This window comes from Myotis daubentonii, chromosome 8 (genome assembly GCF_963259705.1).
Source record: "Myotis daubentonii chromosome 8, mMyoDau2.1, whole genome shotgun sequence".
Lineage (NCBI taxonomy): Eukaryota > Metazoa > Chordata > Mammalia > Chiroptera > Vespertilionidae > Myotis > Myotis daubentonii.
The window spans coordinates 86,250,459-86,269,746 of NC_081847.1; the positions used below are offsets into that span (position 1 = coordinate 86,250,459).

Consider the following 19,288-nt stretch of genomic DNA (forward strand, 5'->3'; position numbering starts at 1 on the left):
TTACCTCATAATTCTATTTTTTAATACCTTTATGCCATTTGTGCTGTTTTACATTTTTTTAAATATATTTTTATTGATTTCAGAGAGGAAGGGAGAGGGAGAGAGAGATAAAAACATCATTGATGAGAGAGAATCATTGATCAGCTATCTTCTGCACGTACCCATGAGCCTGCAACCCAGCCATGTTGCCCTGACCGGCAATTGAACTATAACCTCCTGGTTCATAGATCGATGCTCACCCACTAGCCAGATGAGATAAAACATTTTTCACAATTTTTATAACTTTGAAACTGCTATCTCTTTTTTTAAAATGATTTTTTAAAAAGCATTTCATTATAGTTTAATTTTATGTAATTTGTTAGTGTTACATAAAATAATGACATATTTATGTATTTGCAGTTACCTCTTAAATTTTTAGTTCCTTTGTTTTCAGTGGAGAGATGTCTTAGTGTTACTCTAACACCCTCGATGTTTAGTGAGAAAGCAGCAGTTTCTTGTAAAACAGAGAATAGGCCAGCTTGGGCCTCAGAATGTGACAGTACTGTTACCATTAAGATCTGGCCACACTTAAGCAATAGGTAGAATATGACGGAGGAAGAACAGATGGTTTGGAGAAGATGAACTGCTGTAGAATCTCACCATTCTAGAGAACATTCCCAAGATCTTTCTAAATCTCCAAATTTACTGGTGTCATGTGAATATAACACATTCCCCATAAAGAACTATCTACACTAATAAAAGAGAAAAATGGTAATTGGCGTACGACGATACCCTTTTCATTGGCTAATCAGGGCTATATGCAAATTAACTGCCAACTATGATTGGCAGTTAACTGCCAACTAAGATTGACAGTTAATTTGCATATGTAGGCACAATGCAGGGAGGTGAAAGGGAAAGCAGGAAGAAGCCCCCTGCCACTGACAGTGATCGGAAACCCAGGGGGGAGCTAAGAACTGGGTCGAAGCTGGCAGTCCCGGGAGCTAGGGGTCCCTTGCCTGGGCCTAAAGCAAAGCCCACGATCACGGGGCCGCTGCAGCTGCGGGTCCCCGCCGCCCGAGCCGGATGCCTCAGCCAGAGGCGTTAGGCCTGGGCAGGGGCGGAGCCTGCAACCACGGGGAACTGGGGGTCCCCTGCCCAGGCCTGACACCTCTGCCGGAGGCCTCAGGCCTGGTCAAGGGGCCAATCCAGTGATTAGTGATCGGAGGGTGATGAGGGTCAACTCCTCTGGCCGAGGCATCAGGCCTGGGTGGGGGGCTGAGCCGGGGATTGGGGGGATATGATGGTCCCCTTGCCCAGGCCTGAAGCCTGGGTCAGAGGCCTCAGGCTTGGGCGGGGGGTGGAGCAAGCGATCAGAGGGAGATGGGGGTCCCCTGCCCAGGCATGATTGCTGGGCCAGAGGCCTCAGGCCTGGGCGGGGGCCAGAGCCAGTGATCGGGGGGAGATGGGGGTCCCCTGTCCAAGCCTGACACCTCTGGCGGAGGCGTCAGGCCTGGGCAAGGGGCCGATCAGGCGATCGGAGGGTGATGGGGGTCTACGCCTCTGGCCGAGGCATCAGGCCTGGGCAAGGGGCAGAGCCAGCAATTGGAGGGGTCGGGGGGTCCCCTGCCCAGGCCTGATGCCTGGGCCAGAGGCATCAGGCCTGGGCTGGGGGCAGAATCAGTGATGGGGGGAAATGAGGGTCCTCTGCCCAGGCCTGACACCTCTGTCAGAGGCGTCAGGCCTGGGCAAGGGGCCAATCCTGCGATTGGAGGGTGATGGGGGTCAACGCCTGAGGGCTCCCAGTATGTGAGAGGGGGCAGGCTGGGCTGAGGGACACTCCCCCACACACACACCCAGTGCACGAATTTCGTGCACCGGGCCCCTAGTATTGTATAATCCACTTTATGGAGCTATTAAAATTAATGGTGCCCCCATAATATTTATTATTATACACACTAGAGGCCTAGCATGCGAAATCGCGCAAGACCCAGACCCCTGTGCCACTGGACCCAGACCTCCCCGCACCGTGGGACCCAGACTCCCTCTGCCGTGCCGCCGCAGGCAGGACCCCAGACCTGCCGCACTGGCGGGACCCCAGACTCCCTCCGCCGCCACCACCACCACCACCACCACGGGCCTCGCGAGCTCATTTGTGCCTTGCTAGTCCCCATTCCTCTCTCCCCAGTGTTGAGTGTCTGAGCCATTGGCTGCTCTGAACTGTTTGGCTCTTTCCCTTAGTAACAGCTTTTACCTTCTGCCTCAGTTCCTCCCCCAGCTTTCACCCTTCCCCCATGCGCCGCCTACCTCTGCCGCCAGCCATGTACGCCCCCCCCCCACACAGCAGGAGCACCTCTACTCGCCACCTGGGGACCCATGCTGCACTCCCTGCCCCCACCTGCCGGGCACCCATCCCCCGCACCCTCTTGGCTGCGCTTGCCCCACCCACCCGCCTTGCTGTGATCAGAGCCGAGCCTGTGGGCCGCAGGAACGAGAGGTGCTCCATGCACCTCCTGGTGACCGATCTTTGGGCATTACGGCCACAGGCTTTTTATATAAAAATGGACTAGAGGCCCGGTGCACCAAATTAGTACACGAGAGGGGGGTCCCCTCAGCCCAGGCTGCACCCTCTCCAATCCGGGACCCCCTCGGGGGATGTCTGACTGCTGGTTTAGGCCTGATCCCTGGGACTGCTGGCTCCTAACTGCTCACTACCTGCCTGCCTTATCGCCCGTAACTGCCCCCCCCCCCCCCGCCAGCCTGATCACCTCTAACCGCCTCTGCTTGCCAGCCTGATTGTCCCTAACTGCCCCCCTGCTGGCCTGGTCGCCCCCAACTGCCCCCATGTCTTCCTGGTTACTTTTAATTCCGCCCCCCCCCCCCCCCCCCCGCCGACCTGGTCACCCCATGCAGCCTGCTGTTCAGTCGTTTGGTCATCCCTCATAAACCCCCCTGCCAGCCTGGTCGCCCCACACAGCTTGCTGTTCAGTCATTTGGTCGTCCCTCACTAACCCCCCTGCCGGCCTGATTGCCCCACGCAGCCTGCTGTTGGTCATTACTGTTACTGTGACAGTGTCTCAGACAATTTGCATATTCCTCTATTATTAGTATAGATTATTATTATGGTAACATGTATGGCATTAGCCAGGAACTAATGTTAATGTTCAAACAAATACAACTTTTGTTATACGTAGCTATACCTAAAATAGGTTGAGAATGATAATAGCTATCTGTAGAAAATGTTGTATGTAGTTGTAGGTCCAAGCTAGTCACCCGAGCCTACCACTAAGCCTGTCGCTGACTTGCTTCAACACTTACCATAAACCTTGTATCATTTTTGAAATTGAAAGTATATCTTGTAAAAGTAGTAATTACTGTACTTCATGGACCTTCAGGTCAAATTCTTGTGTTTAAACCACTAATGCAAAGGATCTGCTATACTTCAAAGAATAACACTTGGATATTACACTCTTGTTACAATTTGGATTTTAGGTTATTAGACATAATTCTTTTGAATGTTCAAGTACTCGTGGCAGTTTGTCCATCCTACCATGTGGACATAGTTCAGTTTTCTGTAAATTACTTTTTAACTTAATCCAAGGAGCTGTTTAAAACAGGACATATATATGTTATGCCTTGGTTATTGCGAGATAGGTTATCCTGCTAGAGAACCATTGTTTTCTTCTTGCTCTTTGTCTTATTTTTTTTCCAAGGAAAGGTGGGGGTGGTGGTATTTGAGGGATTTTATATATAAAGGACTTCATTTTATAAATTAATGTTCAGATACTTTTCAATTTCACAGGCATTTTCTTCTCTTAGAAATACAGAATGTACCCGTAACATTTGTTATGTGCTATTATAGAGCATAGTACTGGACTGGATGACTATGACAAATTTGGAGACTTTTTTTTTAACAAGGCAACATGCCATTTTTTTCTGGGATTGATAGTGTGGTTGTATCGATGCCTCTTTTCTAAACTGCCTCACTAGGGGGCATTATGGCATAACAGAAAGAGACTGTGGGCTTCAGAGTTTTAAATACCTGGATTCCAGTTGACCTTTTACAGCAAGCTTGTCAAACTCAAAGGCTAACACGGGCCAAATAAACAAGGTTTAAGTTTATGTGGACCGCAAAAAAACAAAAGCTTCAATTTTCTTAGAAACGTCGGCTTATTTCTATAGAGACATGCTGAATGCAAAAGGCTGAAATAAATGAGTAATCATTAACATAAAATAATAGAACATTTTTTTAATTAAATCTTTATTGTTCAGATTATTACATTTGTTCCTCTTTTTTTTCCCCCCCATAACTCCCCTCCTCCCAGTTCCCGCCCCACCCTCCGCCCTCACTCCCCACCCACTGTCCTCATCCATAGGTGCACGATTTTTGTCCAGTCTCTTCCCACATCTCCCATACCCCTTTCCCCCCCAAGAATAGTCAGTCCATTCCCTTTCTATGTCCCTGATTCTATTATAATCAACAGTTCATTCTGTTCATCAGATTATTTATTCACTTGATTCTTAGATTCACTTGTTGATAGATGCATATTTGTTGTTCATAATTTGTATCTTTACCTTTTTCTTCCTCTTCCTCTTCTTAAAGGGTACCTTTCAGCATTTCATATAATCCTGGTTTGGTGGTGATGAACTCCTTTAGCTTTTCCTTATCTGTGAAGCTCTTTATCTGACCTTCAATTCTGAATGATAGCTTTGCTGGATAAAGTAATCTTGGTTGTAGGTTCTTGGTATTCATCACTTTGAATATTTCTTGCCACTCCCTTCTGGCCTGCAAAGTTTCTGTTGAGAAATCAGCTGACAGTCGTATGGGTATTCCCTTGTAGGTAACTGAGTTTCTTTCTCTTGCTGTTTTTAAGATTCTCTCTTTATCTTTTGCTCTTGGCATTTTAATTATGATGTGTCTTGGTGTGGTCCTCTTTGGATTCCTTTTGTTTGGGGTTCTCCGCGCTTCTTGGACCTGTAAGTCCATTTCTTTCACCAGGTGGGGGAAGTTTTCTGTCATTATTTCTTCAAATAGGTTTTCAATATCTTGCTCTCTCTCATCTTCTGGCACCCCTATAAATTCTGATGTTGGTACGCTTGAAGCTGTCCCAGAGGCTCCTTACACTATCTTCGTATTTTTGGATTCTTTTTTCATTTTGCTTTTCCGGTTGGATGTTTTTTGCTTCCTCACATTTCAAATCATTGACTTGATTCTTGCGCTCCTCTGGTCTGCTGTCGGGCGTCTGTATAATATTCGTTATTTCAGTCCGTGTATGCTTAATTTCTAGTTGGTTCCCCAATATAAGATCGAGGGTCTTATTAGTTTTCGTGTAGATCTCATTAAGTTTATCGGCAGCTTCTAAACAGTTCTTGAGAGACCTTAAAAGTGTGGTTCTGAACTCTATATCTTCCTTTGACAATTTTGTCCTGTTTCTTTGTCTCCGCATTTTGTTATGCTTCCTTGGTGCACCCCCTAGTGGTCTTTGTGCGCAGTCTTATAGTTAAATCTTGATTGTTGTAGCTAATTCCAGGGAGGGTTTGACCTCCAAGCCAAGTGGCTATGAGAATCAGCTGTGTCAGCAGTGAGAGAACTTCTGTCCTCTAGGGAGGTGCTAATCTAGCCTTTGCCTGAGGCTATCCAGCAAATGCCTCTGTGCAGGGCTTGGGCGGGGCAGGTCGCACAGGATCAACAGGGTGGGCCGGAGAGAGCAGTTATGGCGGCTCTCAGTCCTGTCCCCAGGGGCTCTGCCTCTCTGAGTCCCAGCACCCGCTGCAAAGCTGGGAGAGAAAGCTGCACTAGCTCTGACCGAAGCCAGACAGTCCCGCTTCTCCCGTTTGAGTCTGGGTCCCTAGAGACTCGCCTGTATCTGGAGCTCAGAGTCTGCGACTCCCTCCCGATTGAAAACGCCAACCGCGCCCTCCGCCACCAGCCCGCTCCGCGCACTCCGCACCTCAGAACTTGACCTCAGCACCGCGCCTCCTCTGAGTGTCCGTGTGCGTTTCTCTTTCCTCCTAGTTGTAGGACTTCCACTCAGCCAGCATTCCTGTGGTTCTGGGTGATGTCCCTTCCGTTTTTTGGTTTCACTTTTGAAGTAGTTGTTCAAAGCAGCAAACTCCGGCGTTAACCTATGCCGCCATCTTGGTTCTCCCCAATAATAGAACATTTTAATAAAATTTAATATTTTTTCTTGAACATTAACTTACCAGACACTGAATAATTACACAAATTAACAAGCGTAACTCAAATAAACCTATTTTTCTTGTTCTGAAAGTGATATATTTCCTGTTGCACACACCAAACAAGTCAGTCCAAGACTAGTGATGTGGTGATCGGCTGCTAAAATATTCGCTGCTAGTTTTAGTGGAGAGAATGGTGCGCCTGCGCATAAGGCACGTAAGGGAAATGAGTGCAACATGATTATAGTCATCAGTCATTAGCAAACGTTGTAGTTCATTATTAATAATCAACACTAATAAAAGAGAAAAATGGTAATTGGCGTACGAGCTACCCTTTTCATTGGCTAATCAGGGCTATATGCAAATTAACTGCCAACTAAGATTGGCAGTTAACTGCCAACTAAGATTGGCAGGTAACTACCAACAAGATGGCGGTTAATTTGCATATGTAGGCACAATGCAGGGAGGCGAAAGGGAAAGCAGGAAGAAGCCCCCTGCCACTCACAGTGATCGGAAACCCAGGGGGGAGCTAAGAGCTGGCCCTGCCCCCCAGCCATGATCAGAGAATCAGGTGCCTTTTCCGCCCTGGCCAGTGATGGCAGGAAGTAGGGGTGGAGCCAGTGATGGGAGCTGGGCACGGTCGAAGCTGGCAGTCCCGGGAGCTAGGGGTCCCTTGCCTGGGCCTAAAGCGAAGCCCACGATCGCGGGTCGCTGCAGCTGCGGGTCCCCGCTGCCCGGGCCGGACGCCTCAGCCAGAGGAGTCAGGCCTGGGCAAGGGGCCAATCCTGCGATTGGAGGGTGATGGGGGTCAACGCCTGAGGGCTCTCAGTATGTGAGAGGGGGCAGGCTGGGCTGAGGGACACTCCCCCACACACACACCCAGTGCACGAATTTCGTGCACCGGGCCCCTAGTTATGTATAACAGGATATTGTAAAACTTCAGTTACAACATTTTTATCAACATTTCTTACATATCATTATATTGGCTGGGCCGCAAAAATATTCGTTGTGGGCGACATGCGTCTATGGGCTGCAAGTTTGACAAGCTTGTTTTATAGAGTACTTGGGAATATCTAAGCCTTAGTTTTCTCTTTTTATTTTATCAGTAAAATCAAGATAGTGATAACCTCTAAGGTTTTCATGCAGGCTGAGTTCACTGAGTTAACACAGAGAGCCCCTGGTATGAGACAGCAAATGTACAGTAAATGGTAGCAGTTTAATTTTTGATGTTTTCCCCTTCATTCACAGATGTTTACATCAATCTTTAATATTTTAGGATGGTATTTATTGGCCATCTACATCTTTAAAATTTTTCAAAGGAAATGGAAGGTGTAAGGTTTTTGAAAAATGATTAATGGACATTTTTCAACTTTAGAATGTATGCATAAAACAAACTTCATTCCAATAAAAGTTAAGTGACAAGATTATGTTATATAGTAAATTATTCCTGTTTGCAAATAATATGTTGGTCTGCTTTACTATAGGATTTAATCTTGTTTGAGGTTACCTTGATTTTCTAAGGCACATCAAGTAACAGAATCAAGGCCATTTCATTTCTTCGCAGGGAAGGTGTTTGTTTGCCAGTGGCAGTCCATTCGAGCCGGTGAAACTAAGTGATGGGCGAGTGTTCACGCCAGGCCAAGGCAACAATGCATATATTTTCCCAGGTAATTGTCACCATTATGTGTGTTTCAGAGTAATCATTAATGAAATTCTTTAGAGTTTAAGATTAAAATGAACGATGGAATTTACAGGATTTTGGTATGAATGCACAGGGAAACTCAAGAAATTCAGCAGATCCAACTTGCTCTATTTCCTCTGAAAATGTATTTATTCATACAGGGGTGGGCAAAAGTAGGTTTACAGTTGTAATTCAACAGATGAATAATTCAACAATTACAGTTGTGAGTGTGCGAAACATAGTTTATTCTTGTATTATTATTTAATTATTTTATTATTTTCCATATAAGCAACTGTAAACCTACTTTTGTCCCACCCATGTAAGAAGACGTCATTTTTGCCCCAGACATTTAAATAACTGCATTAAATGTAGATGGACCGGTTACTCTTCTTTAAAATTTTCTATATTTTCCAGAGGCTGGATTAAAATAAGGAAGCTATTAACCATCTGATCTTCCCGTCCTCCCCACTCTATTGGGATAGTCTTTGAATAGTTTAAAACAAAATTTCTAGACTTTGAGACAACAGACATAGTTGAGGACAGAGGTGCCAGAAAGTGGGAGATTAAAAGCCAGATCACTCAATAGTGACAGAGTAGGCAAGCCCCATCCTTGTGTTCATAGCTACCAATCATTTTTTAGTTCCGAACCCTTGCATATGAAAAACGGTCAAAGATTACTGCCCAGCTGGCATGGCTCAGTGATTGAGCATCGACCTATGAACCCGGAGGTCATTGTTCAATTCCCGGTCAGGGCACATGCCCGGGTTGTGGGCTCCATCCCCAGTCAGGGCATGCAGGAGGCAACCAGTCAGTGATTCTCATCATTGATGTTTCTATCTCTCTCTCCCTCTCCCTTCCTCTCTCTATGAAATCAATAAAATATATATATATATTTTAAAAGATTACTAGTCCTATGTGGGAAGAAGGAAAATTAAAAACTATTAAAATCATCATGGAGACAAATGATTGCATCTCTGAAACAAGACTTATTTTTTAAAATTATAAAACAAAAATAAAGTTTTGAAAATGAAAGTTTTAGTAGCAGAAGGATTAGATGAAAAAGTTGAGGAAGTCACCTAGAAATAGAGCAAAGAACAGAGATAGAAATAGAGGAGAGGATTAGAGGAATAGTCCACGAGGTACAATAGCAGGAAATAGAAATTTCAGGAAGAGAGCACAGGAACACGGGCGGAAGGGCATTATCAAAAGCTTTATTAACATTTCCCCAAATGGAAAGACTCAAGTTTCCAGATAGGAAAGGCCTGCCTACTGTGTGCCAAACACCTCAGTGAAAATGATGCACCTCAGGGCAGATCATGAAATTACAGAACATTAGCCACACACACAAACATAGCCTACATACCTCCAGAGAGGAGGTAAAACGATAATCACTGAAAAAGTACCTGGGATCACATTGACACTGGATCATCACCAGTAATGCTGGAAGCTTATTTCTAAACTAGAATTCTAAACTCAAACTATCAAAATGGAAAGTAGGAAAAGAAGAAAAAGAAAAAGATGGTTGAGGAATGTAAGATTTCAAAAAATATACCTCCCACATACTGTTTTTCAGGAAACTACAGGAGAATATATGCTAACAGGAAGAGGTAGTAACAAAAAACTAGGAAGAAGTGGGATTTAGGAAATAAACTCAACTTAGAAGCAAAGGGAATCCCGATGATAGAGGGATTTTCCAGCATGACAACTCCATATCTGAAGTGGATTGCAGCCAGATCACATTTATTCTAGAGGATGAAATGAGAGACTACATGAGGTAGCTGAAATATTAGAAGAAAATTAGACAAGTGAATGAATGTTTTGTCATGAAGTTATTTCAAATTCAAAAAAAAACACTAAAGTCAAGAAAAAAATAGGATAGTAACTTCAGGGAAAACAAAGTTATACAGAAGAGGAAAAATCATGATACAGTGTTAGTGGATAGTCAGCTGTGAATAGCATTTATGAAGTCATAATAAACACTGAATGTTCATTCAATCAAAATGATGGGAAGAAGAAAAAAGGCTGGAAATGTGACAGAAAGCTAACTACTTATTTCCCACAGGAAGGAAGCAGTGATATTTAAAACTCAGAAGTCAGTCAGAACTCTAAGCAAGCTATGTAAGAGTGAGAAATGAATATTGAAACAATCAGCTAAAAGAATTGCAAGTAGTTGTCTCTGTAGAGCAAGAAACGGAGGGTTGGAGGTGTGTGGGAATAGTGTTTTCTGTAGCAAGTGTCGATAAATTGTATGCATTTGTAATTTTGATAAATGTAAAAACAATATTGGGGAAAGCTTTTTGATATTTTCTGAAGTATTTTTTCTAGTAAATAAGAATTATAGTGGTTAATAAAGATCATTGGATTTTAACTCTCAGATTTTTGTGTTTATTTTCTTGGCTGCTTGGGGGTTTTTTGGAGAGGGTATTCGGAGTGGGGATGGCTTGCCATTCACTTGCTTTAAATTTGGGAATTTATTTGGCTCCTTTCACAATTTGAAAAGTGACCTTACTAAATAAACTGTTTAAACTGTATTCTAGGAGTGGCTTTAGCTGTTATTCTCTGTCACACCCGGCATATTAGTGACCATGTTTTCCTAGAAGCTGCAAAGGTAATTATTTTTAATATTGTATAGTTATTTTATAAAGGATGAATTATAAAGATTAAAAGCAGAAAGGAAAAGAGAAGGGGTTAAATCTGCCTTATGAATGTAAAGGAAGTTACTCACCCATTGCTCTTTTGATTTGCCCATCTACTTTTGCATAAAATTATTTTTTAGCATGATTTTTCAAATGTGTGATGGTAAGCTATGAATCCTTTTGTATTTATAACACATCTATACCTGTATTATATGTATCTGAAAGTAACATATTCTGACAGCATAGATAAAATATAACTCCTTGTGAGTTTTTCATGACAATTACAGATTTATTTGGAATAATTGCAACTCCAAACTTGGCAGTATGAGTTTTGAAGAACTCACAGTAATACAAATATTAATGTCTATTTTCATAGTAGCTGTTGTAATTATACCAAACTCTGTATGTTAAGTAGAATATATTAATAAGTCTTTAAATCTGGTTATTTCTTTATTGTTCAGTAGTGAACAGTTTTAATTTCTGCAGTAGTTTAAGTGTATTCCTGCTAGAAATAGGAGAATTATATTATCTGCATTTCTGCTCCTCAACCCTTTCTATGTTCCAGTAGGTCTTTATTATTCTGTGTTATTTAAACAAACAAACGTAAAGTTCTCTTTTTCTCTTTAGGCATTGACAAGTCAGTTGACGGATAAAGAGCTAGCTCAAGGGAGACTTTATCCCCCTTTTTCCAATATTCAGGAAGTTTCCATTAACATTGCTATTAAAGTAAGTAATAGTTTATACCTCTGCACATAAATTTTAATAGAATTTTCTTATGTAAGTAACACAAGTTTATTAAAGAAAAGTTTAAAACATTTAGTGCAAAGAAGAAATTTTAGTTCACCGATATTCTACCAGAATATAACCCACATTGTTATTTTGAGTTTGTTGCCTTCTAGTCTTTTTAAGCACACACATGCTCAGTCACCAGTGCCTATTTTTATAATTGGGTTGTCACTGCACTTTTTCCCACTTAATGTATTATAAGTCTTTTCCCTTGTTAATCAATAATAATTCTCTTTTTTGTTATGTCATAATTAGTTTAACCATTTCTCTTTGGACATTTAAGTGTTTTTCATTTTGGTAGAAATAATACTGTAGTGAAATCCTCAGATAAGTCTTTATGTGCATTTGTGATTGTTTTTCCTTAAGATAAATTTCTAATCATAAGGACGAACAGCCGAAACCGGTTTGGCTCAGTGGATAGAGCGTTGGCCTGCGGACTGAAAGGTCCCAGGTTCGATTCTGGTCAAGGGCATGTACCTGGGTTGCGGGCACATCCCCAGTAGGAGATGTGCAGGAGGCAGCTGATCGATGTTTCTCTCTCATCGATGTTTCTAACTCTCTATCTCTCTCCCTTCCTCTCTGTAAAAAATCAATAAAATATATTTAAAAAAAAAAAAAAAAAGGACGAACAGTGTTAACACACTAAGGCTACTGATTCATATTGCCAAATATTTCTTCAGAAAAAAGTACTGATTTACATAGTACCTATTAGATATGAGTGTATTTGTTTTCCCACACCTTTGCCCATACTTAGAATTATTATTTTTAAATCTTATATATTTAATAGATGAAAATTATCTTATTTTTATTTAAAGCACTTATTTTATTATTAGATTGAAGAATATTTTGTGTTTATTGAGCAATCATACTTTTTTGTGAACTGCCTATTCATGGCCTGTGCTTGTTTGTATGTTATATGCCTTTCTGCCTTTTTAAAAAATATATTTTTATTGATTTCAGAGAGGAAGGAAGGAGGAGAGAGAGAGAGATAGAAATATCAATGATGAGAGAGAATCATTGATCGGCTGCCTCCTGCACGCCCCACACTGAGGATCAAGCCCAAAACCCGGGCACCTGCCCTGACCGGGAATCAAATCACAACCTGCTTCTTAGGTCTACACTCACCACTGAGCCATGCCAGCCAGCTCTTTCCACTTGCTGATACTGACTTATGAGAGCTCTTTATTAAGGATTAGAGGTCGGATGCATGAAATTCAGGCAGGGGGCTCAGCCCTCACAGTCCCAGCTGCCCCGGCCGGCTCTCGCAGCCCCAGCTCCGTCCGGAAGGTCTTCTGGATGGTCATTGTGCTGTTCATTTAATTAGCATATTAGCTCTTTATTGTAGAGGATAGTGATCCTTCTGTTTGCTGTGGTGCAGGTGTTGTCCCATTGTCATTATTCTAAACTTAGAATTGTTTTATGTACCATTTTTCAAAAGCTTTTTCATGAAATTATCTGTTAATTTATAGGTTGTTTCTCATCTTTTGTGAGTGTTAATGCCTTCTCCCACTCCAAAATTATATAAATATCTACCTGTGTTTTCTAATAACATAAGACTTTTTAATCACACAGGTTTATTTTAGTGTATATTATGAGACAGAAACTTTTTCTTTGAGTAGGTAACCAGTTGTTTCACCACCAGTTGATCGAGACTACTGCTTTTATTAGTATAAAATTTTTTAATCTGTTACTAGGAATCTGTTCCTAACCGTATTTATCTATCATTATGCACTGTTTTAATTATTATAATATGTATAAAGTATATTCTTTGATACTATATATTTTCTGTCATTATGGTTTTTCAGTATTGTCTGTTCTCAACTGTTTATTCTTTTGGATGAATTTTTATATCAGTTCTTTGAGTTTAAAGAAAACCCTGCAACTATGTATACAACTATTTCATATTTATAAATTAAATAGGTAAAATTGAGTCTTTCAGTGTTGAGAAATCCCCATTCAGTCTCTCTCTCCACTCAAGGTTTTTTGGGTTTAAGTCTTTCAATATAATTCTGTTGTTTTCTTCACCTCAAATGTGGCATGTCTCTCATTATTTTCCTAGATATTTAAATTTTTTTCTAAATAAGATTCCTCGCTGGTCATTTCTGTTATATAATCTTATTTACTTTTCAGGTTACAGAATACCTGTATGCTAATAAAATGGCTTTCCGATACCCAGAACCTGAGGACAAGGCCAAGTATGTTAGAGAAAGAATATGGCGAAGTGAATATGACTCCATGCTGCCAGATATGTATGAATGGCCAGAATCTGGACAAAGCCCTCCCGTGCTACCAGAATAGAAGCGCCCACAAATAAATATTGTCCGTGCTTCAGGGAACCCCTCTTCTCAGACAAAAATATAATGTTCTCAAATTTATGGGGTTTTTTTTCTGTGTTTTATTGTCCCCCACTGCTTTGCCAGACTTATTTTTCCCATGAATCTACACTTCTGTGTGGGTAGATGTGTCGACTACATTGTTAATGCCCACTGGCACCCTGCCACCAAATGGCCATAATGCATTCATTCTGATTTGTAGCTCATACCACATCAAAGAGATGTTAAAAATATATTTTGAATGTCTTCACCTGTGCTCTTGATCACACTTGCCCAAGAATTTGCTATTTACTATTATCTACATATATCAAAGCCTACGCGACCGAATGACAAGTTGACCAGTTGCTATGATGTGCACTGACCACCAGGAGGCAGATGCTCAACACAGGAGCTGCCCCCTGGTCGTCAGTGCACTCCCACAGCCAATCTCCTGCAGCCAGCCAACATCCCATGGCCCTTCCCCTTGGCCGGCCAACCTCCTACAGCTCGATAGGCCCCAATCGCCAGCCAGGCCAAGGGACCGCACCTGTGCATGAATTTGTGCACTGGACCTCAAGTAGGTAATAATCTTTCACTGAGCTCTTTTGAGGGTGACTAATATACTAACTGACTTCTGTGGAGATGAACACACAGTATGAGGAAAAAGCCAAATTTAACCAAATTCTAAGGATAAATTGTCTATCTAAAATGTTTTTATTTATTTCTTCTTCATGCTCTGAAATTCCTCTCCAGTATATAGAGTTAGAGAAATATGAAAAATATACCCTATTATTTATTTCCTAAAACTAAATTAAGGCTTTACTATAACATTGTAAGAGAGAAATGGAAACTACTGCTGCCTTTAGACAAATTAAAAAAATAGTCATTGAGCCTGTAATAATGTCAACATTAAAACATTTAAAAAGTCATTGTTTTTAACAGTGTATAAAAATCATAGTGTAACTTTTTATTTAATAAAGATAATAACTTCAATTTAATTGCTTCAATTATGCTATTTTATTGCTCAGGTAGAAATTTAACTTTGCTTATGAAAAACACATTTTCATCATCTTAATTTCGAGATGATTCTAAGGAGGGAGGTATAAGATGCATAAATTATGATTAACATCATGACTTTTAACAAATTAGTCAGATGTTTCACATCTAAATTGAGTCATATTTAACTGAAGAGGTCATACCCCTCTTCCAATAGTGATGCTGTACTTGAGATAATTTTGGAATATTCATTCCTACGAGACATTCCTTTGAATATCATTAGTGACAATTCTTTCTCCATTAAAAATGAATTTAATTTTTTAAAGCCATCAAAATTAATTTAGAGCCAAGTGGGATAAATAAGGTAGGTGTTCAGACCGTTTTTAATAGTCCATTTTCATGCCATTTTCAACCCAGTAAAATGGATAATAATTGACTAGTGAGACCAGTTTTTTGTATGGCTTACAAACTGGAGAGTTCTAAAGGAAAATCCAGAATCATTTTAAGAAGTAGTAGTATGGCTATCTATGTGCCTAATACGGATGCTTTGAAGGAACTAAATTTTTAAATGCTCATTCTACAATATTACTACAAAAAAGTATTCACAACTACTTAGCATGCACATTATTTGACATTTCTCTCCACAGTCCTTGATATGGTAAATATAACATTCTGTAGAGAAAAAAAGGGCGTTGTATTTATTTTCATATTTTCCTCTACCTATAGCCAGAGATTAATTCACAATAATTTTGAGTAAATTCTTCATTTTAATGCTCAAAATGTCATTGCCATTTAAAATATGGGGAAGTGAAAATCTGTTAATTTGTTTAACAGTCAGAAGTCTGTTAGATAAATCTGTTTCATAAAATAAGCAACTAGGTCACAATTTGTTTCTTTAATTAAATATGAAAGGTTTATGTTTTTCATACTACCTTTGTCAAAACACAATCACTCCCAAAAATATTCTCTGAAATCTTGATTTTAGTTTAACATAAATATTACAAACCTGATTTGTGCTTACTGAAGGTAGGAACACATGCTGAATTTTACTTAGTAATTTGACTAAGATGTTCACTTATTAATATCTCTAGTACAGGTCTCATGGGAATTATCAATATTTCAAGGGGAAAAAAACAAGGCCAAATAGCATATTGTTTTTTTAAATAAGAAATCTTATATGTATATATTTCTAAGCTACTTAATTCTCATTATGTATTATTTACCAACCAGTATTTTTAAATAAGTATTGGGTGTAAAGTAATGAAACCATTTTTAATATTAAAGCTAAGAAAATACAGGCAAGAATTCTCATCATGGTGGGAGGGGGGGTGGCATAATGGCATCAAATTAGAAAATAAGCTGAAACATTTGATTTCTATGGAAACATTTACCTAGAAAGGAGGTGATTGTTTTGAAAAACAGGAATGGAGAGTCATTTTAATTCTTTTGAGTAAAGAAATTCTGTAGATTAGCCTGTCAGAAATGACTAAATAGGAAAAAGTGATGACACATTTTTCTAACCTGGCAGCACCACCTGTGGTGTGAAACAAATTGGATAAATAGTGAGGGTAAGGTTTATTGACGATAAATGGGGAAAGTGTTAAAGATTTTGATTAAAACCTTTCTAAAGGATGGATTCTTACCCAGAAAGTTGCCTCAGAATCCCCGTGAAGCTTCTTTAAAATGCGGAGGCCTCTGTCCCTTTCCTCTGGGCCTCTGGGCAGGGTCTTGGCAGGTATGTTCTCAGCGCACGCTTCCCCTGCCCTCCCTGTCACTGCCTTAAAGCAGGTTGTCTGAGTCTCCTGGAGAGCTGGCCCATTCCTCCTGTGGACGCCCTGGGTCTGGGGTGGGACCCAAGATTCTGCACTTCTGACGAGCTCCCTGGTGATGCCCGGTGATGCCCGTGCTGCTGGTACAGAGAAGGCCCGAATGGCATTGCTCCAGAGTCCTAGGTGGTGTGCGTTTTGAGTTCAGTGCTCATAGAGTATGTACTGCACATGAAAAAGATGACAAATTATGTTCTTACAAAGAATTGGGTCCACCTATTTCTGTTACGTATAGTTTTTAAAGGATGTTTATAAGAGCAAAAATTAATACAGAACTTTTAAACATTTTTCTGAAAAGGCATACCTTGAATACTGTTTAATTTCAAATTATTTTTTTTTTTTTTTTTTTTTTTTTTTTTTTTTTTTTTAAATATATTTTATTGATTTTTTACAGAGAGGAAGGGAGAGAGATAGAGAGCCAGAAACATCGATGAGAGAGAAACATCGATCAGCTGCCTCCTGCACACCCCCTACTGGGGATATGCCCGCAACCCAGGTACATGCCCTTGACCGGAATCGAACCCGGGACCTTTCAGTCCGCAGGCCGACGCTCTATCCACTGAGCCAAACCGGTTTCGGCTAATTTCAAATTATTGATTTTAAATGTACTTATTAAAACCTAGCAACCAGTTTTCATTTATAAAAGATTAGCCATCAAATGAATCTTTGTTTATTCTCTATTTTTGGTTGTCTCATGCTATGACTTAACCCTATCCTTTGTCTTTTCTTTCTCTAAATTATCAGCATTGGAGAAATAAGATTTTGCATTCTCCTTTGCAAAGGAGTTACTAGCAAATTAATAGCAACACATAATCATTATTAAGGGGTGTGGGGCATTATTTACTGCTGAGAGATAACTAAGAAAGCCCAAAGGGGATGATAAGGGAATAGGAAAAGCCTTTCTTTAGAAAAAAATACTTCATCCAAATGCTTCTCTAGCTTTTTTCCTAAACCCATTCAGTATCCCTCAAAGATAATTTCTTCATACAGTTGAACAGCTCTAGTGTTCTGTTGAAGTCACCAAAGTGGAATCATCTCTGTTGAGCATACATAATACATGAGAACATTAATATAAATCCCAATGCTCTCTGTTAGGGTTCCACTTAAAGCAGTGGTTCTCAACCTTCTGGCCCTTTAAATACAGTTCCTCATGTTGTGACCCAACCATAAAATTACTTTCGTTGCTACTTCATAACTGTAATGTTGCTACTGTGATGAATCGTAATGTAAATATCTGATATGCAGGATGGTCTTAGGCGACCCCTGTGAAAGGGTCATTCAAGGGCCAAAGGGGTCGCAACCCACAGGTTGAGAACCGCTGATGAAGGGACTGTCTTAATGAATGAAGTAGAACCAATGTCATATTTCCTTCCCAGGCAGGATCACACCTGTTCCGGTGCAGGCACACTGTGACTCCATAGACAGTCACATTCTATCCGGCTCTCGACTGATTTGTGATTTGCAATTTGCAATTTGATGTGCATCTAAACATTAAAATGAAAGAAATCCTCTACAGACAAGCTAAAGTAACATCCTTAATATTTAAAATAGTCAAGATAATTCAACTGCAGAAAATTTACCGCTCATCAGAAGTGAGCATAAGATGTTTCCATTAAACAAAGAAAAAAAATGCTTTTGTTTCAAAATTTTAATAAATTCAACCGGGACTAATTAGGACATGACTCTTAGTGCCTAATTCCTTTAATCCTTGCCAGGAGTTACTCAGATAAACTAGTGATTAGATTTTAAAACAATAATTATTTTCCTTTCTTGGACAAGGAAAATTATGCTTCTCAAAGAGAAAAGTAAGCCCGTGTATGATACAAAAGGTGTTCCGAGTTCAATTGCATAAAATATACAAATGAAGGTAAATGACTGGGATGCTTTGCATCTTTTGCCAATAAACTTTCATATGGTTATTTAATCTTGCTTTTTTCAAATAAATACTTGCCACTTCACTGTTTGGGAAGCTTTCCCCACATGCAACATACTTTCTAAAGTTTTAAGACTAAGGAGAAATCTATTCCCCAGTGTTCAGTATGTTGTAGAAAAATTGTTTTCCCTTTCCTAATTTTAAGTGTTTATTCTAGCAAATCTTTGATTCCTACGTAATCATTGCAATATCACCAACATGTTAGGTAAGCAGTTAGTGAGTAATGATAAATACATTTTATGAACAGCACCTACTCTGTGCCGGGCATTGTTCTAAGTATCCTACATGCATCATTATGTCTAATCTTCACAATCACTTTTGTCGCCCCACCTGTTCTAGAGAGAAGGCCTGCAGGCCAGGCTCTCAGAGCACAGGCTCCTAGCCTTAGCCCTTCTCAGGGAAGACGGGCCTCTGTGCTAGATGATGTTACCTGAATCTTAAATACCTCATCTTCAAGAATTGTTCTTTCAGATGACAATCGTCACCTATTCTTTTTATGTATTTTATTTTACTGTTAATCCTCACCAGAGGATATTTTATCCCATTGATTTTCAGAGAGAGTGGAAGGGAGGGGGAGAGACAGAGAGAGAGAAACATTGATGTGTCTGGTTGCCTCCCACACACATCCTGACCAGGATCGGGGATCAAACCTACAACCCTTCAGTCTGAGGGCCAACACTAACCACTGTGCAACCAGCCTAATCTTATAAGATTAGTCTTAGGTCCTTTTTAATGCACTTTACCAGTTCATTTGATTTTTACTTTGTTCCCATTTATAACTCAAATACAGTGTAAACATTAGTCTTCAGCACTTTAGGTATTGCACAGTAACATAAAAGATGTGGTTGTGAATATGATAAATTACAACATTCTCCGTAGCCAGGTCACTAGCATCTTTTGATTTGGTCATCTTCCCAGAACCACCAACTGCCATCACTGGGGCAGATTGGTTTCAGGAATCTGCC

At 40.4% G+C, this 19,288-nt stretch overlaps 1 protein-coding gene across 1 annotated transcript in view; it reads left to right on the top strand.

Annotated features, from left to right (window-relative positions):
• ME2 (malic enzyme 2) overlaps positions 1-14,561 on the top strand; it is a 51,089-nt gene extending 36,528 nt beyond the window's left edge. The window contains exons 13-16 of the mRNA XM_059707323.1: positions 7,718-7,820; positions 10,372-10,442; positions 11,098-11,196; positions 13,387-14,561. Coding sequence (XP_059563306.1) covers positions 7,718-7,820; positions 10,372-10,442; positions 11,098-11,196; positions 13,387-13,554 — 441 coding nt within the window. The 3' untranslated portion in view covers positions 13,555-14,561. The remainder of the gene's footprint in view (positions 1-7,717; positions 7,821-10,371; positions 10,443-11,097; positions 11,197-13,386) is intronic.
• Positions 14,562-19,288: the final 4,727 nt, after the last annotated feature.